The 20,508-nt window shown below is 40.1% G+C and overlaps 1 protein-coding gene across 1 annotated transcript; it reads left to right on the top strand.

Moving 5' to 3' along the window:
* Window positions 1-1,079: 1,079 nt before the first annotated feature.
* On the top strand, window positions 1,080-13,179 carry LYK3 (protein kinase family protein / peptidoglycan-binding LysM domain-containing protein). The gene is made up of 11 exons (XM_008812265.5): window positions 1,080-2,285; window positions 3,296-3,373; window positions 3,925-4,224; window positions 6,316-6,461; window positions 6,540-6,629; window positions 6,727-6,832; window positions 8,796-8,947; window positions 9,028-9,125; window positions 9,212-9,359; window positions 10,603-10,710; window positions 12,731-13,179. Exons 1-11 carry the CDS (start codon window positions 1,694-1,696, stop codon window positions 12,893-12,895), a joined length of 1,983 nt encoding a protein of 660 aa, XP_008810487.1. The 5' UTR covers window positions 1,080-1,693; the 3' UTR covers window positions 12,896-13,179.
* Window positions 13,180-20,508: the final 7,329 nt, after the last annotated feature.

Consider the following 20,508-nt stretch of genomic DNA (forward strand, 5'->3'; position numbering starts at 1 on the left):
GTTCCATTTCGGTGAAAAAGATCCTCCTGTGCCTCCAAATGAAGCATTGGAAGGCCGAGGGCATCTCTCAGAGCCGACGTCTCTCGTGACATTTACTTGTACGTGCGAACTTGATGGAACTATGTGTTTTGCTCTGCCACGTCGTCCTTACGTCTCTCCCTCCAGATCCGACGGTTGCAACACCCCACGTGCGGGGGCCTCACACGGCTCCTCAAAACATCGTCAAATCTCTTCCATCATCGCCGACTTGTACCCACCTGTCACGCGGCCGGGTCTGATTGCATACGACATGCGACAGAGGCTCGTCGGTTCGGCCGGGTCATGATTTCCCCTCCAAATCGGCGATCAATTGGTGAGGACCCGTCCAAAGTCGTCATTTCAATCGCTTCATTTCACTGTTTATCGCGTCCTCCACAACTGTTTGGCACGATAGATTATGCTTTGAGGGTGCCTCGCAATTTGAGCTGTCCTCGCTCGCGTCTTGTCGCATCTTTTCTCGGAGATAAATTAAAATTCCCACAACAACCCCGTACGTATGATTATTAACTAATTCCTCATCTACTTACAACACGACCAAATTGTCCTTACACTAATGGTATCTACTCAACGAACCCATGTCTGGTTGGTGATTCTAGGTTAAGCATACATCCAGCAACTCAAAATCAAGTTCGAACAAACATTTGCAGGGGATCATCTTCCTGCCTTTCCCAAATTACAAAATTTCTTTCTACAAAACAAAGTATCAAATATTGCAAAACATTCGCAAGATATATGATCAAATTTGCATCATAAAATATATTAATTTAGGAGAATTTTTAGATTCGATATAAACTATTTTGATCATTATAAATAAAATTGGATAGAAACCGATAGCAAGGTTCAGATTGTACATTAGACTTTACAATTTTACTATCTTTAGCATCTGCCGTGCCCATGGTAGAATCATGAACAGCAGAGGAATCACACGTTACGAAGTTGGTAGATCGGGGTTAATTTAGTCAACCACTAAACTAATCTTTCTCAAATCACCCTCGAGTTCTCGATATTTCTATAATATCTTAAAAAACAAAGTTATTTTCAGGTGTCGGGTGTCCTGAGTCCAAATAATCTCCCCGCCCTAAAAGCCTCGGCTCAGCTGCGTTTATTTTTTTTTTGACGCTCTCGTCTTCTCTCTCACTTAACTGTCTTTACAGTGAGAGAAGAGAGAGAGAGTGCGAGTTGGGATGCTGCTGAGTTCACAGTCCCTCAGCTTTCTCGTGTCCTTCAAACCCCCTCAAAAGCCAACCCACCTCATCTCTCTCCATTCCCCCAGGTCTCCATCTCCAGTTCCATCTCTCTCTCTCCAGCCTCTGTCAGCTTCCCCTGATCTCTCTTTCTTGATCCCTTTCTCCTTTCTTTCCTAATTTTCGCGTCAAAATTTTGTTCTCCAGCTTCGTTTTCCTCCAAAGAAAAACGTTATCCTTGATTTTATCACCGTTGCAATTTTCTGGACTGGGTTTCTTGGATTCCCCTCTTCTCTTGATGCTTCTTTCCTAATTTTCTTGTTTCAAAGCGCACTTGGTTTTATCCTTCGGCTTCGATTCCTGATGTCCTTGATGGAGTCTGGAGTTTCTTGTAGATATCGTTAGATTTTCTTGATATTTCTTGATTTTTTTTTTCTTCTTTAAATTCATACTTCCTCTGCTAAATTCCAATGGAGCTCATCAAGATCGCTCTTTTCGTCTCTTTCTTGTTCCTAAATCCACCGTCTTGCCTGGCGTCTTCGACACCGCTGAATTGTACTGACACCACCCGCCTCTGCACTTCCTTCATCGCCTTCAAGACGAATCCGAACACCACCCTCCCCCAAATCCAGAGCATGTTTGATGTATTCCCCAATGACATTACCGCCGACGAGGCCAGCAGCCCCGGCTACCTTTTCATCAGCAAGAACTGTTCTTGCTTGTCCTCCATCAAGAAGTACCTCACCAACACCACCTTTACCATGAGGGAGGCGGAGGGCCTCGTGTACCCCATGGTCACCGAAGCCTATGGTGGGCTTGCGTTCTTGCCCAACTCGACCCGGAGGGCAAGATTAGGAGCCGTGGTTTCGCTGCACCTTCTTTGCGGGTGCTCCAGTGGGCTGTGGAATTATCTGATGAGCTACGTGATGGAGGAGGGGGACTCAGTCGAGTCCCTGTCGAGCAGGTTTGGGGTCAGCATGGATAGCATTGAGACGGTGAATGGTATGCTCGGTCCTAATGATGCAGTTGTCGGCAATGTTTATTACATTCCGTTGAATTCAGGTAACCGTTCGTCTATTCTTACTCTACGCTCCATGGATTGGTTTGTGCAGATTAAAAGAAAAAAAAATGTAAACTTTGCTGTGCTGCCATAGTTTTAGATTCGGTTTCTTGCAATGGAAATAGTGCTGCCGATCAGAGAATTTGGTCATGTAAGTTTGTTGGCTTTTGTAGTTTGCTCAAGGAAAAGATTTGGCTATGAAGTAGGAATCCTTTTCCCCCAATTTTTAGGAGATTGTATCGTAGCGTCGTTTCCCATATCTTCGGTTGAGTAACTGGTGTTCAAACAGGTGGGTGCATCTTGAGATAGCTGTAATCGATTAGATAATGATGTTACATGTGGGAGATTTAACAATTAAGGGTGCGATAATCTTTAATATATGGACCATCTTGCAAGAAATTTAAGGTCATATATTTATGGAAGGAGTTAGCTTTAAATGGGTAGGTGGATCCATGGGAACAAAGTCTTAAACTCAACAGTTCATTTGACATGCCTTCTCTTGTGGTGATTCATGTTCCTGTTTATATTGGTAGCTTATAAGTTGTCTCCAATTGACATTATCAGTTTATATGATTCCCTTTTGCCTGGGGCAGGGGTCATAAAATATAACCAAGAGATTTCAAAACAGTGAGATGCCCTTAATTTGCTCTTTTCGTTGAAGGGCACTATTGAAAGTTTCAAATGACGATATAGAATCTTACATTCAGCTGATAGGAAATTCTCGTTCTTGATGTCTGATAAGTTTTCACTTTCCACTGTGGGTACCTAAGGGAAAATATTTCATAATTTATGGCCGATGTCCATACCATATTAATTTCCTTGAAGAACTTAAGCTGTATCTTTCTGAAAAAGGGAGTTCTGATTTAATATTGCAGTATATTTTGATTCTTTACTTCTTCTTTTTTTTTTTCTCTGTGGCTTACATATTGAAGATTAAAGTATTACTTAACAAAAGTCACCAGCCTTGATTATTAAATGCACCGTCACACTTTTCTCCTCCCTCTTCTTTCAGTTCCTGGGCTGCCTGTGCGCACAGAAGTCGCTCCTGCGCCTGCTCCTGCTCCTGCGCCAATCATTGATACATTCTCAGGTATGAGTTGTTAAATGTTCAGTCTGTGGGTTAGTACAGTTACGAACAATGCTTTCAAAATTTTTGATCAAAGGATTCACATCATATTTATGGACTCCCTTCAGGTTTCTCTCAATATTTTATGCCCTTTACTGGAAGCACACATCTTATGGTTCTCTTTTTCCTCCATGACTTCACAGGTTTTAAATCAAAGGTTATATATGTAGAATAATCTGTGACTTATATACTTATTTTCCAATTCCTTGTTTCTCATCACTGATATCTGTTTTTTTTTTTTTTTTTTTGATGAGTCGCTTAAATCTGGATACGATGCATATATGATCATTCATTTTTGAAACCTGCTATTCCTTATTTTCTCATTCTCAGATAGTTAAAAGAAAGAGTTTTTGCACAGCCAAAACTTAAAATGCATGATTTAGGACTTAAAATGGTGTCAACAATGCTAGTGTCTTAGGAACCACTTCATGTCAATCCCTTTTTTTTTAAATATTAAATTCCTTCCTGTTTGAATATTAAGTGATGATTGGTGGCTTAAATTTTTATTTTTTCAGAAAATCAAAAGCAACATTCTGCCAGATTTCCATATGGATGGGTTCTTGGGAGTCTGGGAGCTGCTCTTTTGCTGATTGTAGTGACTCTACTTTCATGCGTATCATTCAGATCACTTGATTGTTGCTCCCAAGATCGAAGAAGGCACACAAAAGATCCTGATCAGCCTCTCTCTCATAAATTCCACATCCTCAAGAGCACTAGTTTTGTTAATGCCTCAGGAAGGTATCTCTGCTGCAAATCCGCAAATCTGAAGCCATCAAACGGGGAAACAGGCAATCAACATGTCAGTATTCCCAGAGGTCAGTAAGCTATCTATTCCATATCTTCTTTTGTATGCAAGCATTGCTCTTTCCTTGCCCATCATGTCGACATATGCTGTTTGTTTATATCATAATTTAGTCCCTCGCATTTGGCTGCTGACTTTCTCAAAGACCTTCCTGAATCTATCAGACATAATTAGACTGGTTGTTGTATGCATAAGTGTAATTTTCTGACCTGGTTTTGCATATGAAAAGAAGGGCTTATAACTTAATTACCTGAGAAGGGTATTTGCAACCTTGAGCCTGTAGGATTGATCCTTGCTTTTAGCAATAGGAAAGAGATCTTGTGTTGGTTGTAACTTTCTCTGCTACAGGGTCTAAAAAATATATTGACAGTTATGCTTATTCACAGCCTTGGTTAATATTTGTCTTGACTACTTTTCTCTCTTAAACACACTTAGGGAGGAGCCATTTAATTGATTACCATGAAACACCACTCTGAATTGGGGGTCATGCTTTGAGCACCAGACTCGGCTCTCTAGTCCAGTACATGTCCAAACTTGACTCAAGGATTGGTTATTGGGGGGAGAAAGAATGATTGCAGTAAGTATTATCTCTGCAACAGCTCACTAATGCTAATTTCTGTAAAAAATCCAAGGCTGTAAAAACTGAGTTGATTTGGACTGATCTCAATGTCGATCTTCTTAGCTCCAGCAACAAGGGGCGATAGAAACTATTGGAAAGAGAGGAGAATCATGATTCCAAAGATGAATGAACATATTTTGGACTGTAGGATGGCAGCTTGCTGCAACTAGTGGATAATTGATCTTTAGGAAAGGCTACCAATCGAGAGTTAGATTACAGCTTGCAGTCTTCACAGCATCATATAGATAATTATCTCGAATTCAGTTCTCTGACTTAGTGGACGAAGAGTGGCTTTGGGCTGATTATCCAGTGCCCGCAAATTGGTTGAGCTCTTTTCCGCCTAGACTGAACCCTAGCACAGTAGTTGTGTGGAGAGCTCTTGCCATTAGCTTAGAGTAAGCATGCCGGTGGCCTATTAGTTTAAGTGATATCATATTTTGAGAACTTAGTATTCCTCCTTGCTAACCAGATATTAGTACTCTATGAGCTGTGTTTGCCTTTAGTCAAAGCAACGTTGGGCAAGAGAGGTGCTTGCTTGTGGAGCCAGGAAAACTAGCTGGCATGAAGGAGAATTTGTCTTATTGGAACCATCCTGCAGTTTTAGATCATGAAACAAGAAAGGAAAAATCCTTTCAGGTTACCCTAGACTTAAGGTCTATACTAATAGGGAAGAAGATGAAATTTGATATACAGAGTTGCTTTCATTTTTGTGGCAAAATTTTTGAACTAGATTCACATGTATTGTTATACAGTTGTATTACTATTGATAGTAGGATTGAATCAAGTACCTATGACACTACTAATAATTTACAAATACAAGTTTCCAATAAAAGAATTAGTTTAGATTAATTACAGTATTATCATGTGAATCTTTAGAAGCATTAATATTTAATTAATATTGATATCAATAATGTATGAGCTTGTATAAATATCATCATTGGTAGCTATAGCAAGCCTTTGAACAATATATTAGGAATAGCAATAACCTAAGTGTGGCATATCTTGAAAGTAAGTTATATTCTTTTTAAGTAGGACTCACGTTTCGTTCCTTGCAGCCTGCCTGACTTGGTGAAAAGACAATAACCTAGATCCACCATGGTCCCATTATCACATTTGTTTGTTGATACTTGACCATTAGCCCTATCATGTCACTCCAAAATGCCAAAATAATACATTTTAGTGTTATCCTTCTGTTGGCAGCTAATACGTGTTTTGTGGTTATACTGAGGAGTCAAATGTGCATCACCATTTATTGGTTCTACTTATTGAACATTGCTATATGATATTCTTACATGCGCATAATTCTGTTTGTTTTGAGACCTGTTGAAAGTCCAGCCTGTCTAAACCTTTAGCCATTGGATTACATTACCAACTTGTTTCTCCAATCTTGGTTCCCTCTACCACAACGCACCCCCCCCCCCCTCCCCCAACCCCTTCTTCATGTATTACTAATTTTACTAGTTTTTGATCTTGTCCTTTCTACAGGTATGGTGGCTGATGCATTTGACATGGAGAAGCCTATCGTTTTCACACATGAAGAGATTCTTTCTTCAACTGATGCCTTCTCTGATTCCAATCTACTTGGTCATGGGACATATGGTTCTGTGTATTATGGAGTGCTTCGGGATCAGGTTTGTAGTGTCTATATATCATGTGTTATTAAATACCTTGACTGCTAACGACTCATCTATGATAACCATGACCTTTAGGAGGTTGCAATAAAAAGAATGACTGCTACCAAAACTAAGGAATTTATAGCGGAGGTGAAAGTTCTCTGCAAGGTTCATCATGCAAGTCTGGTATAAGTCCTAGCATGCTAAAAATGCTTACGACTTCAACCTATTCTCAGTGACTTCTGTATTATTAACCTTCTTCACTTACCTAAATTTTGTCAAGGTAGAGTTGATTGGTTATGCAGCAAGCAATGACGAGCTCTTCCTCATTTATGAGTATGCTCAAAAGGGTTCGCTTAAGAATCATTTACATGATCCACAAAATAAAGGTAAGATCATATAAACTACTAAAACAGTAATGACTCCCAAAAGTCCATTTTGTGCTACTTGCAAACAAATTGATGATAGAACATAGTTCTCAGGAAATTTTCCTGTAATAAGCACATATTTAAGATCTTATTTCTTCACTACCCTAGGCAGGTTTTGCTTGGAAGCATGTATTCTTTCAATTGCATGCTGCATTCATATCTGATATGTATCGGATAGTGATACTCACCGAATACTTCTTATGTTGAGTATCCTATTTTTCAATTGGCAAAGTGATTTAGATACTTATATGGCACGCTTGAATTACTATGATGATACTTTTGGGAATAAGGGTGGAGACATGCTCTCTCTCTCTCTCTCTGTGTGTGTGTGTGTATGGGTGGGATTTCACTATTTGTGAAGGTGGTACAAGAGATGGAGGTGATTTTAAGGCCCAAATCCTCTTCAAGACGAAATGCACCAGATTTAGAACTTGAATATAGATTTTTAAAAGGGCAAGCCTTCAAGCCCTTTCCCAGATAAATATTTTCAAAAAGGTTGATTTAGGGTTTGAGGCACCACAAGAGAACAGAAGGCCAACATCTTGAAGTCCACAACCAGCACATATGCACCCTGTGGGTAATATCCCTAGCAACTGGACCAACTGCTTTGCCAGCTTTTCTTCCTTATCCAAGATCCTGTTTCATTGATTAATTATATATTTTAAGCAACCTCTACTTAATTATATTGGAAGCATAGTTTGTGTTGACTTCACAAAGCACAGGCTCCCTTCAATACTATTGGCGTACTGAAATAGTTATAGACACTCTTTATACTGTTATAAGGAGCATCTTTTTTTGAAAAAAGAAACTCTGCAGTATTTAACAGGTTCTCCAGGATCTTTTACTTTCCTTTCATTATATCCTTTTACTTGATTTAGATAATCAAGAATTCATATATACCAAAGTCATGTATCAAGCATTGTTGCTGTTGCATATAGTTTATGTCTTTCTCCAGTCTCTCTAACCTCTCTAATTAGGTCATCTATCTAATAGAACTTTAGAAGTACTACTAATATCACTATAGTTTTCTCTACCACTTAACCATTAATCCATTTTAGCAACCCTTCAAGGTCCATGATAGGGGAAATGAACTTCTCTTTTACACCCATCTGATTTTTGTGGATATTCATTGTTCTTAAACCTATGGCTCTTAATTTGAGCAGATCCTGTCTGCAGAGTTGATGTTTTCATTGCAATATGCCTGGGTGCACAAAAGAAGGTTCTAAACAACCAAGATGTTTATAGATTTCTTTGGTACCTAATGACTTTATCTGCTGATTCCTATTTCCTGCATATGTCATTTGTTCATTTGCATTATTTTGTATTATTGAATATGAGCAAAGCAGCAGTTGCTCAGGTTTTTCATATTCACATTCATTATGGTAATGTATAACAATACAAAGCTACCCAGGAAGGCAAATGCATAAATGTAAGGTTTCTGCTATTTCAAAAGCATAATTGCTTTCATTTAAATGGTTGAAGTTATAAAAGTGATAGATTGAAGTTTGTACAAAACAGTAAACTGGGAAGAGCAAAATATATGATGTATTGAAGCTAATTTGAGGATTGCCAGCTTTATTTAAGTTTTTCCTACATAATTTTAGCATGGTGAAGCATCAATATTGGAGAAGCTTCACTGCACTGCAAATTCCCTTATGGATACTTATTATGTGTTCCTCAAGAAGCTTACACAATTTTAAACTCAAAATTCAGCACTGCGATAACTGTCAGTTTTTAATTGTCTTTAGATTTAGAAGTTATTCACATCATGATAGATATGTAAATCTGAGCCATGTTTCTTTTCTATAACAAGTTCAATCATCTGCCACAACAAATTACTAGATTTGCTGCTTAGGTGAGTGCACTTATTTATATCAATATAAAATAAATGCTGAGCGCAATTCATCTTTAATTTTATCTTCAGGTCATACATCATTATCTTGGATCTCTAGGGTTCAAATTGCACTTGATGCAGCTAGAGGTCTGGAATACATTCACGAGCATACAAAAGATCATTATGTTCATCGAGACATCAAAACAAGCAACATCTTGCTTGATAGTTCTTTCAGAGCAAAGGTTTTTGGTGATTTAAATTTATTTTCACTTACATATTCCTATGACTGTAAGGTGCACATATTAACTCTTACTTCATGTAGATATCTGATTTTGGACTTGCAAAACTTGTTGTGAAAACTGGTGATGGAGAAGCATCTGCCACGAAAGTTGTTGGTACTTTTGGTTATTTGGCTCCAGAGTAAGTAAATCTTTAAGCGTTAGGTTCACGAAAACTTCTTCCGTCAGAAACTTTTCTTGACAATTTTTTTTTTCGATTTTGCACAGATACTTGCGTGATGGTCTGGCAACCACAAAAAGTGATGTTTATGCATTTGGGGTTGTCCTTTTTGAGCTAATATCAGGCAAAGAAGCAATAACAAGAACAGAAGCAATGGTTTTAAACAATTCTGAGAGGCGATCTTTGGCATCAATTGTAAGTTTTGTTCTTGAGAATTTGTAACTGTCTACATTCAACAACTTGATACCTCTAAAAGAAACATATAAATTTATTCTGTCTTTTGGTACATTTAAATTTATCCTCTTAGGTTGTTTTTCCTGACTGTACTATTTTCTTGGGACAATGATACAATTATTCTGTTGCTGGAATCTTAGTTCTTAGTTATACGTCTATAACTTGTAGGAGTCAAATGATTTAACACTTTTTTCTTAAAAAAACCACCATCGATCGCTGATATATCGCTGCTAAACTCAAGGATGCAAAATAATGCATCAATATAAATTAGGAAAAAGAAACAATATATGGTTTCCATAACAACTTATGATTACTAATGCAAGTTACTTTTGCAAATATGATTCTTTGCTTTCTCAGGTACATGTTTCGAAGACTGCATTTGAGTCAACAAAAACAAAACGGCAAAAAAAAAGAGAAGAGGGTTTTTTTGGTGATGGGTATTACCCAGCTTACGTTCATTTGTTTCTGCAGGCCTTGTTTGTTGGTGGTGTTTAACGTGGTTTGATGTCTCTGAATTATAGGTCGCTTAACTTGCCAAGTCTGATTCTCACTAGGAGCTTAGAGATGCATAACTATAACCATCAAGCTTTATCCCAAATATTTGGGGTTGCTTTATGCATCATTATTCAATTATTCCTACCAAAGTTAAACTCTCTCCCATGATTCCAGCCTTGCAGTTTGTGGTCATTTTCTGCCACCTCTTCATTAGCATTGCACCATGACCATGCCTATGCTATCATTCTTGACTCAGTTGTCCACACTGGAATTTATCAGCTATTATTATGCTCTAGTGAGACAAGGAAGCAACATCATTATGCAAAGCCATCAAGTCATATTTTCTGTTTATACAATTCATTTTACATTTTGACTAAATATTGGAATAGAAATTGAATACATACCATAAAAATTTAACCTACTTGTATCGATAGGACAAGGAACTGATTGCTGACCTAGTGGTATCAGGACTTATTCTCATTACAGCCTTCCATATTGTTGTAGATCAAGAGATTTGCCACCTTTTTCATGTTTGATTCAGATATCTGAAATTTAATATCTTTTGCCTAGTCTTGTGTTCAAGTCTTATAGATTTGCTGATGTATTTATACCATGTTATCATCCTCATGTATTACCAGAAGTATGAGACAATTATGCCAACACATCTGATTCTCGAGCCTCTGAATTATTTTGCGTTGCAACTTTTCAGATGCTAGGAGCTCTGAAGAATTCCCCAAATTCAATGAGCATGGCTAGCCTGAAAGACTACATTGATCCCAATTTCATGAATTTATATCCTCATGATTGCATCTACAAGGTGAGTAATTTTACAGATTCCATGTTTTGTAAGCATTGAAAGGTTAAATAGTTATTCATGCTCATGCACCATCTATACTAGAGAAACAGCTAATGCTCAATTACAAATTACATGAATGGTAAAAAATAATTAAAATTTTATGGTACTCTATTATACTTGATGTTTCTATTTGCACAGTATCTTTTTGTGGCTGAGCAAATTTTGCTGAATATATGTTATATATAGCTGTATGCTGAAGTGGTTGTTCTCACATTTATGCCTTCAACCCTGAAGCTTTGGTTGCCGCTTCAAATAAAAACATATTATGACATTAAGGATTGAAACCTTCAGATCTCATAGCCATGCAAGGGCTTTGACGCCAAACTGATCTGCATGAAGATCTGAAATCTCGCATCTGAGAGAGAGAGAGAGAGAGAAGGATGCCCCCGGTAAATTTAAAGTGAGTGGATACAATAAAGATAGATGGCTGCAACATTCAAACTTCCTATACCGTTGAGTCTTGAAGTTAATATTGATAATTTAGCTATAAGAATGTTTTTTTATGATTTCAAATTTCAGAGATGAGTAAGATCCGTGAGGATAAGATGAGTTCAGCAGTAATGCAAAGATAGATATGAAGTGAAACTAGAAGAAATATTTGTATGCTACAAGCATGAATAGTAAAATAGCTGAGATGGTTTGGTTGCCAGTGGACTCGAAATGGGCTGAGTGGGGTGCTTACCCAATATGATATCTTTGATGACGTTAAATTGTTTTATTTCATTTTCTTTTAGTAGGTTTTGTTAGCAATATATCACCTAACTAAGCAAATAAATCTATAATTACAATTAATAGAAATTCTTAAAAGAAATAATATATATATTTTTTATTCGGTATCAAAATAAATCTATTTTATCACAAAAGAAATCTATTCTAGCACAAAATAAATCTATTCATTTAATAAATTTAAATCATAAAATTGCAAATCCGACATATCTACTAATATTAAATTTAAAACAAAAATAAGAGGAAATAGCCTGATTGAAGGCAGGTCGAAGCGCGTAGACGTTGTCCCAAAGAAGTATTTGTCCCCACGTATGGGTCTCCCGGCAATTCTCCTCAGAGATATGACGATCCTAAACTTCTTCTTCGGTACGTCTTGGAAGAAGCTAAATCAAACCCAATTGGACTTGCAGATCCAGCGAAGAACGAAATAAAAAGAATAAAATAAACTAAATTAATTGCAAAAATAAAAATCAGAAGTGGCTAAGAGGAAGAACTTTTCTCTAGAATTTTTCTGATATTTTTCTCTAAATTTTCGTGTTCAGAATAGGATGAAATAGGGGGTATTTATAGGGGTATTTGAGCGGGGGTCTTTTGGTCTTTTTGCGGACGCATCCACGCCTTCTGTGGACGCACCCGCGGTGATTTCGCGAACGTCCCAGCGGGCATTTCGCGAAATTCAAACGCGCACGTGGTCGAGTCGCGGGCCGTGTGCGCATTTAAATTTTTCCAACAAGTTTTTGCAGGTTATGTGTTGGAATTCATAGTAAGCAAGTTTCTTTATGGAGTTGAAGCTATCAATTCCTTAGCAATTATCTCCCCCTTTGTGGATTGCATCATCTAGGACAGTTCAGTGTTGGTGTCATGAGTTCTTGGTCTAGTTATGCTAATTTATCATAGAATTGGCCTGTAACAGCTTAAAGTAGATATCATCCTACGAGCAATCTCCATTATCACATATGTACTTCCTTGGTTAGGAACATAGCTGTTATTCTATTAACTACTTTTTAAGTAACCTGACCCGATTGGATGTCATCAGTGGAATTCTTGGCCCTTGATTGTCTGAATTTTGCAGATTAGATCTGCATTTACTACCGGATTAGGTTCCATCTTCTGTTATTCTAGTTTTTCCTACAAATCAACATAGAATATTACTTACTAAATGCCACTTTGTTTGTCATTCTGTGTGGCACTTCTTTTCCTCTCTTAAAATTAAGGGTGGCTGTACCTGATTCTTGTGTTTGCTTTTGCCGTTAAGATGGCTATGCTGGCAAAGCAATGTGTGGATGAAGATCCAATTTTAAGGCCGGACATGAAGCAAGTGGTGATTTCTGTGTCCCATATTCTGCTTTCATCCGTGGAGTGGGAAGCGGCTTTGGCTGGAAATAGTCAAGTTTTCAGTGGCCTTGTGCAAGGAAGATGATTGATTGATGATTGTCAATCCTGTTCTTCTCCAACAAATGCATTGGGTTTTTCTCCATCCCTGCATCCTCGTGTTTATTATATTTTCTATCCTTTAGCGTGCCAATGGGGTGCATTGGCATTGAAGAGTATATTCTTTCATCTTTCTATTCTTTTGATGTTTGTATTTCTGCATGAGATAGATTTTCCGAGCTGTAGTTACAATACGATATGTATCGCTTGTGCACACAGGTATTGCTTCTTCCGATTGTAGTCTTATAATTTCATTCCATTCGTTTTTCAAAAGAGTTGATCTGTTCGCATTGCAAGTATAGTTATGCCAAGGTGCTTGTCGATCGGTATCTGTAATCATAAATCAGGCACGGACCCCACCCCATAAAACCAAAAAAAAAAAAAAAAACATGCATCATCGAAATGATGTACCCTACATTAGCTGCTTATCTGGACCTCATGATTATGAAATCAAATTATTACTAAATTGTGTCGAGGCTGCTTTTTTTATATATTACCAGCGGCCATGGTAAGTAGCATTATTTCACCGTATGAGTTTGATGCTATCATATTTTGTGATTTTGGTTGGAAAATGGAACTTCCTCACTGGGTGACTCCAGACTCAAGAACAAGGTCACTCCTGAGCGTCACTTGGATATTATCTTGGTGGTATTCCATTCTCTTCCTAAGAATGAGCTGACCGAAGTCATAAATGCCAAACGGGGTAACTAATAAAAGAGCCTTCTTCGTGCATCAGCCTTTGAACCATACAGAGAAGCTGCATGATGGTGGAGATTCGCAGCCCTTGCATTAACATGATCATTGTTTCCACTAACACTGGGTAGATCTTTGACGCTTAGTCTACTCACAAAAGATGGAAGACAAGTTCACACAAACATGCAGATAAGATGAGGGTAATAATCTTTGAGGCTGTGTCTAAGAATGGAATACATTTTGACGCTTCCGTCTTACAAAGACATCGCAGAAGGGATTCGTAGGCTTGCTGGGGGAGGCTTCATGTGAAACTAGTGATTCGGATTCCAGAGTTGCTGCTAAAGTATGCAGGGTGATGGGCCATTCTGGCTGTTCTGATAGCCTTCACCAAAATCTAAGAGATTGTGATCTTATTTGATATACTGTAGCCCTTTGGAAGGCTATAATCATCAGGATGGTAACCAGAAAAAAAAAAAAAAAAAAAAAAAAGGTATAGCGGAACTAAACCGAACATTGATGGCAAATCGGAGTATCTTGCCTTACACCTCCCTAAAACCCACCCCGGGCAACCCAAAAAAAAAAAAAAAAAAGAAAAATCAGACTACCTCAGGAGGCAAGCTTCTGGAGCTGTCACGGAAAACTTGGACAGTGACAAGGCATGCTTCCTATTCTTAAAAGAAAACGGAGGAGAGAGAGAACTGTTTATACTTAGACCTTAAAAATTTAAAAAATATTAATTAGCTGCCAAAAAAATCAAAATTCATTGCAATATGATATAGCCCTTTATCTTCGTTACAAAATATTGTCACTTAGCATTTAACGATCATATGATAACTAATCTTTTATAAAATTTCAAATAACTCAACAGGTTTTGGTTCTCGTGAGAATTGAAGAAAAGGAGGAAAAAAGTTGCGCTTTAACATATATGCCAACGGATGAATTATAAAAATTAGAATGTTTTGAGTATTTTGAGATCTATATAGGTGGATGAATGACAAAAAACGAAGTACTTTAAAATCTATGCTGGCAAATGGATTACAGAGGAGGGGGCTTTGAGATATGTGCAGACAGATGGATTATAAAGAATAGAGCTATTTAAAGTTTGTGTATGCTGATAGATGATTAAGGTTGAAGCACTTTAAGATCTGTACTAGCAAATGAATCACAAAGGATTGAGTGCTTTAGGATTTGTGCATGTGGATAAATGACCGATAATATGGTGCTTTGAGATCTGTGCGAATGACCCTCCTTTCGAGCTGGATGAGGTTTCTCATTTATTTGGAGAGAGATATGTGTCCGTGTCCCGAGGGTGCTTTCCGCGATCAGATGAGAGATTGGAGATGGTCGAGCCATCAGCATCTTGAAGGATAGGTGGCTATCAGAGGACACACTGCAGGGCTGGCCCACACTAGTTGACCATGGATGGGTGGAGGGTTGTACAGTTAGCGACTTGTTTGTCCAGAGGGAGCGGAGGTGGGACACTCAGGCACGTGTTTGGTGAGCAGCTTCCTAAGCGGGTGCTATCTTTGCCGATCCCGATGGGGGTGGCAGCAGACAAGAGGGTATGGAGCCTGACTGGACGGACGATAGTGAGCTCCCGTGACATACTGAGGATGACCGGGGGATCGGTGTCTCGGCAGATTGACAGTAGTTGGATCTGAAGGTTCCGTGTCTATCCCTGCGTCGCACTGTTCTTGTGGAAGGTAGCTTGGGGCTGCTTCCCCACTAGAAGCATCCTGGCACGACGGGGAGTGACGATTGCTATAGCTTGTGGAGCATGCCCGGAGGTGGAGGAGTCCAACTACCATGTGCTCTTCGAGTGCCCGCAGGCTAGCTAGATCTGAGTTGTGTGGGGGTCCATTATGATCAGTGGCAGAGGTAGTCGTCCACTGAGGAGTTCCTACGCTTCCCGGAGGCCTCCATGTTTGGGTCTGGGTTGGAGGAGAGAGGGACTCATGCTGCCTACCTGGCCTACCACTCTTGGTTGGAAAGAAACGCCCGAGTCTTTGAGGGTAGCAGCTCACCCCGAGGGTGGTGGCAGCTAGAGCACTACTGCACGCAGTGGAGTTCATTAGTACCACTGAGGTTTTACCTACCAGGTTGGCTAGAGATATCGGGGCCCCTTTCTGCTCTTGTAGTATCCAGATATGTGTTCGTATCGTGGGTGTCCCCATCTTTTGGCTTCTTGAAGGTAAATTTCGATGGTAGTATAGCCGACAATGGGAGAGGTGGAGGCGTAGACTTTGTCATCAGAGATCATGATTTCAGACTAGTGGCGGCGGGGGGTCAGCGGATCTTCGACTCCTCGGTGGTGTGTGCTGAGCTCAGAACCGCATGGGAGGGCATTTTCTTTGCCCGACGGACACTGAGTGCGGACCAGCTCATCCTCGAGGGTGACTCGGGCGCGATGATCAACTGGATCCGGGGTCAGGGTTGTGCAGGCGAGAGTAGGCCGATGTTCCTCGACTAGAGCTGATCACGGGCCTTCTGGCCCGCCCAGCCCAGCCCGAAATTTTGTCGGCTTGGGCATTAAAAAAAAGGCCCATGGGTCGGGTTTGGGCAGGAAAAGCGGCCTGACCAAAAAATTAGTCTGGGCTTGAAAACTTTTAAAAATGGCTCGGCCCGGCCCGTGTTTTATATATACATTCAGTTTTAGAGAGTCATTAAGCTGTTGGGCCATTCTGTCCCATTTTCAGATTCCAAACAAAGAAAAAATTGGGCTTATCGGGTCGGGCCTGGGACCAGATTTATAAAGTCGGGTCGGTCCTGGACAAAAATTTAAGCCCGACAGTCGGGCTGGGTCGGGCTTGGGCATAGCCATCGGGCCTAATTTCTGCTGTAGAGCCCGGCCCGAGCTCGGCCTGGTGCGGGTTTTGATCAGCTCTATCCTCGAAATTCGCGGACTGCTGTAGGAGTGTGGCGCCCATCAGGCCACATACGTCTACAGAGAAGCAAATGGTGCAGCCGATTGGGTTCCCTTCTATGTGGCTTACTATTCTAGAGGCTTCGTTTGGAGGGAGCATGACATCTGCTTTGTTGATTTCTAATTTTGTTGATCGCATCCACATCTGTAGGGTGTGAGCCGCCGTTGTACCAAAAAAAAAAGAATGGATGAAGGAGAATAGAGTGTTTTAAGATCTATATAGGTAGATGGATGATAAAGGACGTCCTCTCTAAATCAAGAGTATTTTTTTCCATTTTCTTTGTTAGGGTTAGGATAGATGGATGGGCCATATTGCAACAAATTTGAAGTTTTGATAACTAATGGACACTTTTAATGCCGTCCATGAGGGACGACACAGGTGAATTGGGGAGGATTTCATTGGGTGAGGCGTGTCGAGTGGCACGTCCAAATAGTGGCGTTGTTGGCGAACCTGGGGATGTTGGCACCGGTGCTGAAGGCTCCACCCAGCGGCTCTTTCTTCATTCCTCCTCAACAACCACGGTGACCGACCAACCTATATCACACCCCCCGGACCCTATAGCGTGCCATTTGGCACAGGGCACAGTGCAGGGGGATTTAGCAAAGAAGGACCATGTGCTCGGCTGTGATGGAAGAGGAGCACCTGTTGGAGGGCAGCAAGGGGGATTAGAGGGCTGTGGTAAGGGGCCTGTAGACTTGGCGTGCCAATTGGCACAGGTAAACAGTAAAGGGAGACATCTTCAACTGTTGCTCCATATGATGGCTTCTGCAAAGGGGGCAAATCACAATGTTTTGGTGAATGAAGGGGAGAGGAGTGTGGAGGTATCTTGTGGTAGCAGTTTCGGGAAAGTGGGTCGTGCCGCCTCGTTGAGTGCATCATGAAGGTGCTCATATGGAATTGCCGAGGAGCGGGGAAGCCTTCCTTTGCACCGGCTTTCCGTAGGTTGGTGCAACAGCACAACCTACACATTTGTGTTTTATTGGAGACTTGGTTATCGGAGAGAAGCCTACAGAAGGCGAGGAGGGCAGTGCCGAGGTCGTGGGGTTTCTATGCAGTGGAGTCTCAAGGCTTGTCGGAAGGTGTTATTGTTACCTGGGCTCAGAGCAAGTACAGAATTGATGCTTTCAATGTTTGTACTCAAGAGGTGATTATGATAATCTCGGAAGGTAGTAGCACTCCATGGGTCCTTGCAGCTGTGTATGCTAGCACTGATTTTAGGAAGAGGAGGATTTTGTGGGAGGAGGCCTCCCAAATGATCAGTCAGGGTCACCCGATGTTGGTCGCAGAAAGTGTATTTTCTTGTAGTGTGTTTACGCCCGCCATACGAATAGATATATACTCTGGCCGGAATTCTATGACTTTAGCCAGCCGAAAGGAAGCCAATGAGTTAAATAGAAAAGAAGGAGCAGCAGCATGAGCGCAATATATTTCAAGTGCTTGCCAGTGGGAATCAGAACCCAGAAACTCTCAGGTCTGAAAAAGCTTTATCCCACTCCTTAATTTTCGAGGTATAATTTCCGCATCACCTAACAAAGCTGATGACTGGCCGTCAGTCAATATAAGCTTAATTACAAGGCCTCATCTCAGATTATTTGATCTCGCACTCTATGTCAAGATTACATGCATGGTGCAATTAATAAAGATGTCGCCTGATGGTGTACTCTTGGAAACGTCGTCATCATTCGAGCATGCAATAAAGTAAGCGGCGGCGGCCATGAAAAGAAAGGGGAAGCATGACATATGGCAAAGGGAGTCATCCAGAACCTCCATTCATCCCTCAAACAACGTAGTTTCTCTTAGATTTTAATCTGCAAGCTTGAATCAGATGGTGCATCATTACTCTAGTGGAAACATTGTATGTCAAGCCAATTCTATATTTTTCTCACAGGCACTTCTCCTTCAGAACCTGCAAAACTGAAGCAACTGGGAACCATGCAAAGCATGGGGTGCTCCATACAGCTGCGAAAGAAGTACTTCTCCTTATCCCAGGAGCTTCAGTCCACCTCATGGAAGACAAGAGGGCTTGGCTTCTCTCGATACGCTTCCTAAGGAAAACACACATGCTTTCCTGCACCTATGGATGCTTCTCCACGATGAAACGTCCACCTTCTGAAGAGGTTTATTGGAAGGATATTATGCACCAAGGTTTGAAGATTATAATGGGGTGTTCGCGAAGGCAATTGCTTCAGGGACTGGTGAGATTGAGAAGGGGATATTTAAGTTCAGGAATGCTTGCACCAGTCACGATTGGAACTCTTTTCTTTCACTCGTCTGCCCAACTGGTCGTGTACTCGGTTCTGGAGTGCATGTGGTATCTTGATGAGAGATGATAATTAAGAGAAGTTACAACTCCATAAATTAATGAGTTTTTTGAACTTAGTCCAATGTTTGTTTTCAACAGTCATGGAATACTTAGTAAAGAAAAAACATAAAAATAAGAGCATATGTCAACTTTGTAGTACAATTGATAGCTCTCTGAGATATGAGATCAAGAGACATCGGTAACAGAGCATTGTTCCAGGTTTATCTGTGACAACATAAATCACTAATCCAAACTGTTGATACCGTGACATAATATTTTGTAATTATTGTGATCAGCTTCACCATTCGAATCATTAAGTCTATGAGCTAACAATAGCATGCTGGGGGCCTGGGGCTATGCCAATACCCTTTTTTAAATAAAAAATAAGAGTTAAATTACTCTCTGTCAAGATGATCATAGTTAATACCATACAGTATAAACATGTCATATGCATCTGCAAGTAGTTTATTGGCATCCATCTGGGTGGTCCAGGACCAATGAAGAATATAAGCATCCTGAACTTAGAGGACTCGATAATCCCATACGTACCAGCTGGTGTAAGTGGAAGTAATTCAACTTTTAAATGAGAGGTTGCCCCCTTATCATCAAAAAAAAAAAAAAAAAAAAAGGAGAGGTTGCCACTAGTGTTGTGTATAAACCGATAAAGTCATCGGCAGTCGTTACCAATTGTCTGGGTTTGGGCTCTGCCTTAACTCCATATTCAACAATCACCAAGTTTCCTCCTATCTTGCTTCTCAAAGAAAAAAAAAAGAGAAAGATAATTTGTGAGGACATGTACGGGCGTGTGTTTAGTCCCACATCAATTATTCGCTGGGTAGATCTTGGGTACTTATACAGGATCAAGGAACTCAAATAATACCTTCCGGCTAGCCATTTTGGGTGAGATCCTGCGTTGTTACAAATGGTATCAGAGCAGATCCGGCCCATAATCTATGTGGACTAGTAGACACTGCAGCATGGATCTATTGGAGCTAACCACGGGCTGATCGTAGTGTTTGTTTTTAGATTCGAATGGATTTGAACCCTTAGTCTGACGAAAACGTCAGGATTCGAACGGAGGGAGCATGTGAGGACCCGTGCGGGCGTGTGTTTAGTCCCACATCAGTTATTCGCTGAGTAGATCTTGAATACTTATACAGGATCAAGGAACCCAAATAATATCTTCATGCTAGTCATTTTGGGTGAGGTCCTAGCTTGTTACATAATTAATGCAAAACTTTCTTTAATCAGTTGATGGATTGACTTACATGATATGATATGCCACAGAGTTTCATGAGTTAAAAGATGCAAATTTTTGAAAAGGAGAATGTACGGCACAAAAGATATCAAAATAAATTTAATGCAACTTCTCAGGTCATTAAGCAATTAAACAGATGAAATCAACAGCCAACAGGCAACTTCACAGATCTATAAATGTCTGTTTGATGTTTGAACTCAAAATTCTTGTTTGTCATTTTTCTATTCTTATACTCTGTTTTATGTTATTTATTCCTCTTATGCTTCTAATAATTGACATGCAATTAAAATATAATAAAATGCAGGGCCAAAAGGCCGACCTGGTTCAATCTCCAGCCCTTCTCAATCCGGCCCAATGTCACTCATGACCCATTTGGACCGCCTCGCGAGATTTAAAGCGAATCAAATCCCATCCCTTCGTCCCTT

The sequence above is a fragment of the Phoenix dactylifera genome, chromosome 1 (genome assembly GCF_051530095.1).
Source record: "Phoenix dactylifera cultivar Ajwa chromosome 1, Ajwa_hap1_PhDact_Kaust_v1.1, whole genome shotgun sequence".
In the NCBI taxonomy this organism is placed as follows: Eukaryota; Viridiplantae; Streptophyta; class Magnoliopsida; order Arecales; family Arecaceae; genus Phoenix; species Phoenix dactylifera.

Bases quoted from the DNA above. Each gene is read 5' to 3' on its own strand.
- LYK3 (XM_008812265.5), top strand. From the start codon at position 1,694: ATGGAGCTCATCAAGATCGCTCTTTTCGTCTCTTTCTTGTTCCTAAAT. The intron at 2,286-3,295 runs GTAACCGTTCGT...CTCTTCTTTCAG, and splicing joins TTACATTCCGTTGAATTCAG to TTCCTGGGCTGCCTGTGCGC. The intron at 9,360-10,602 runs GTAAGTTTTGTT...GCAACTTTTCAG, and splicing joins GGCGATCTTTGGCATCAATT to ATGCTAGGAGCTCTGAAGAA.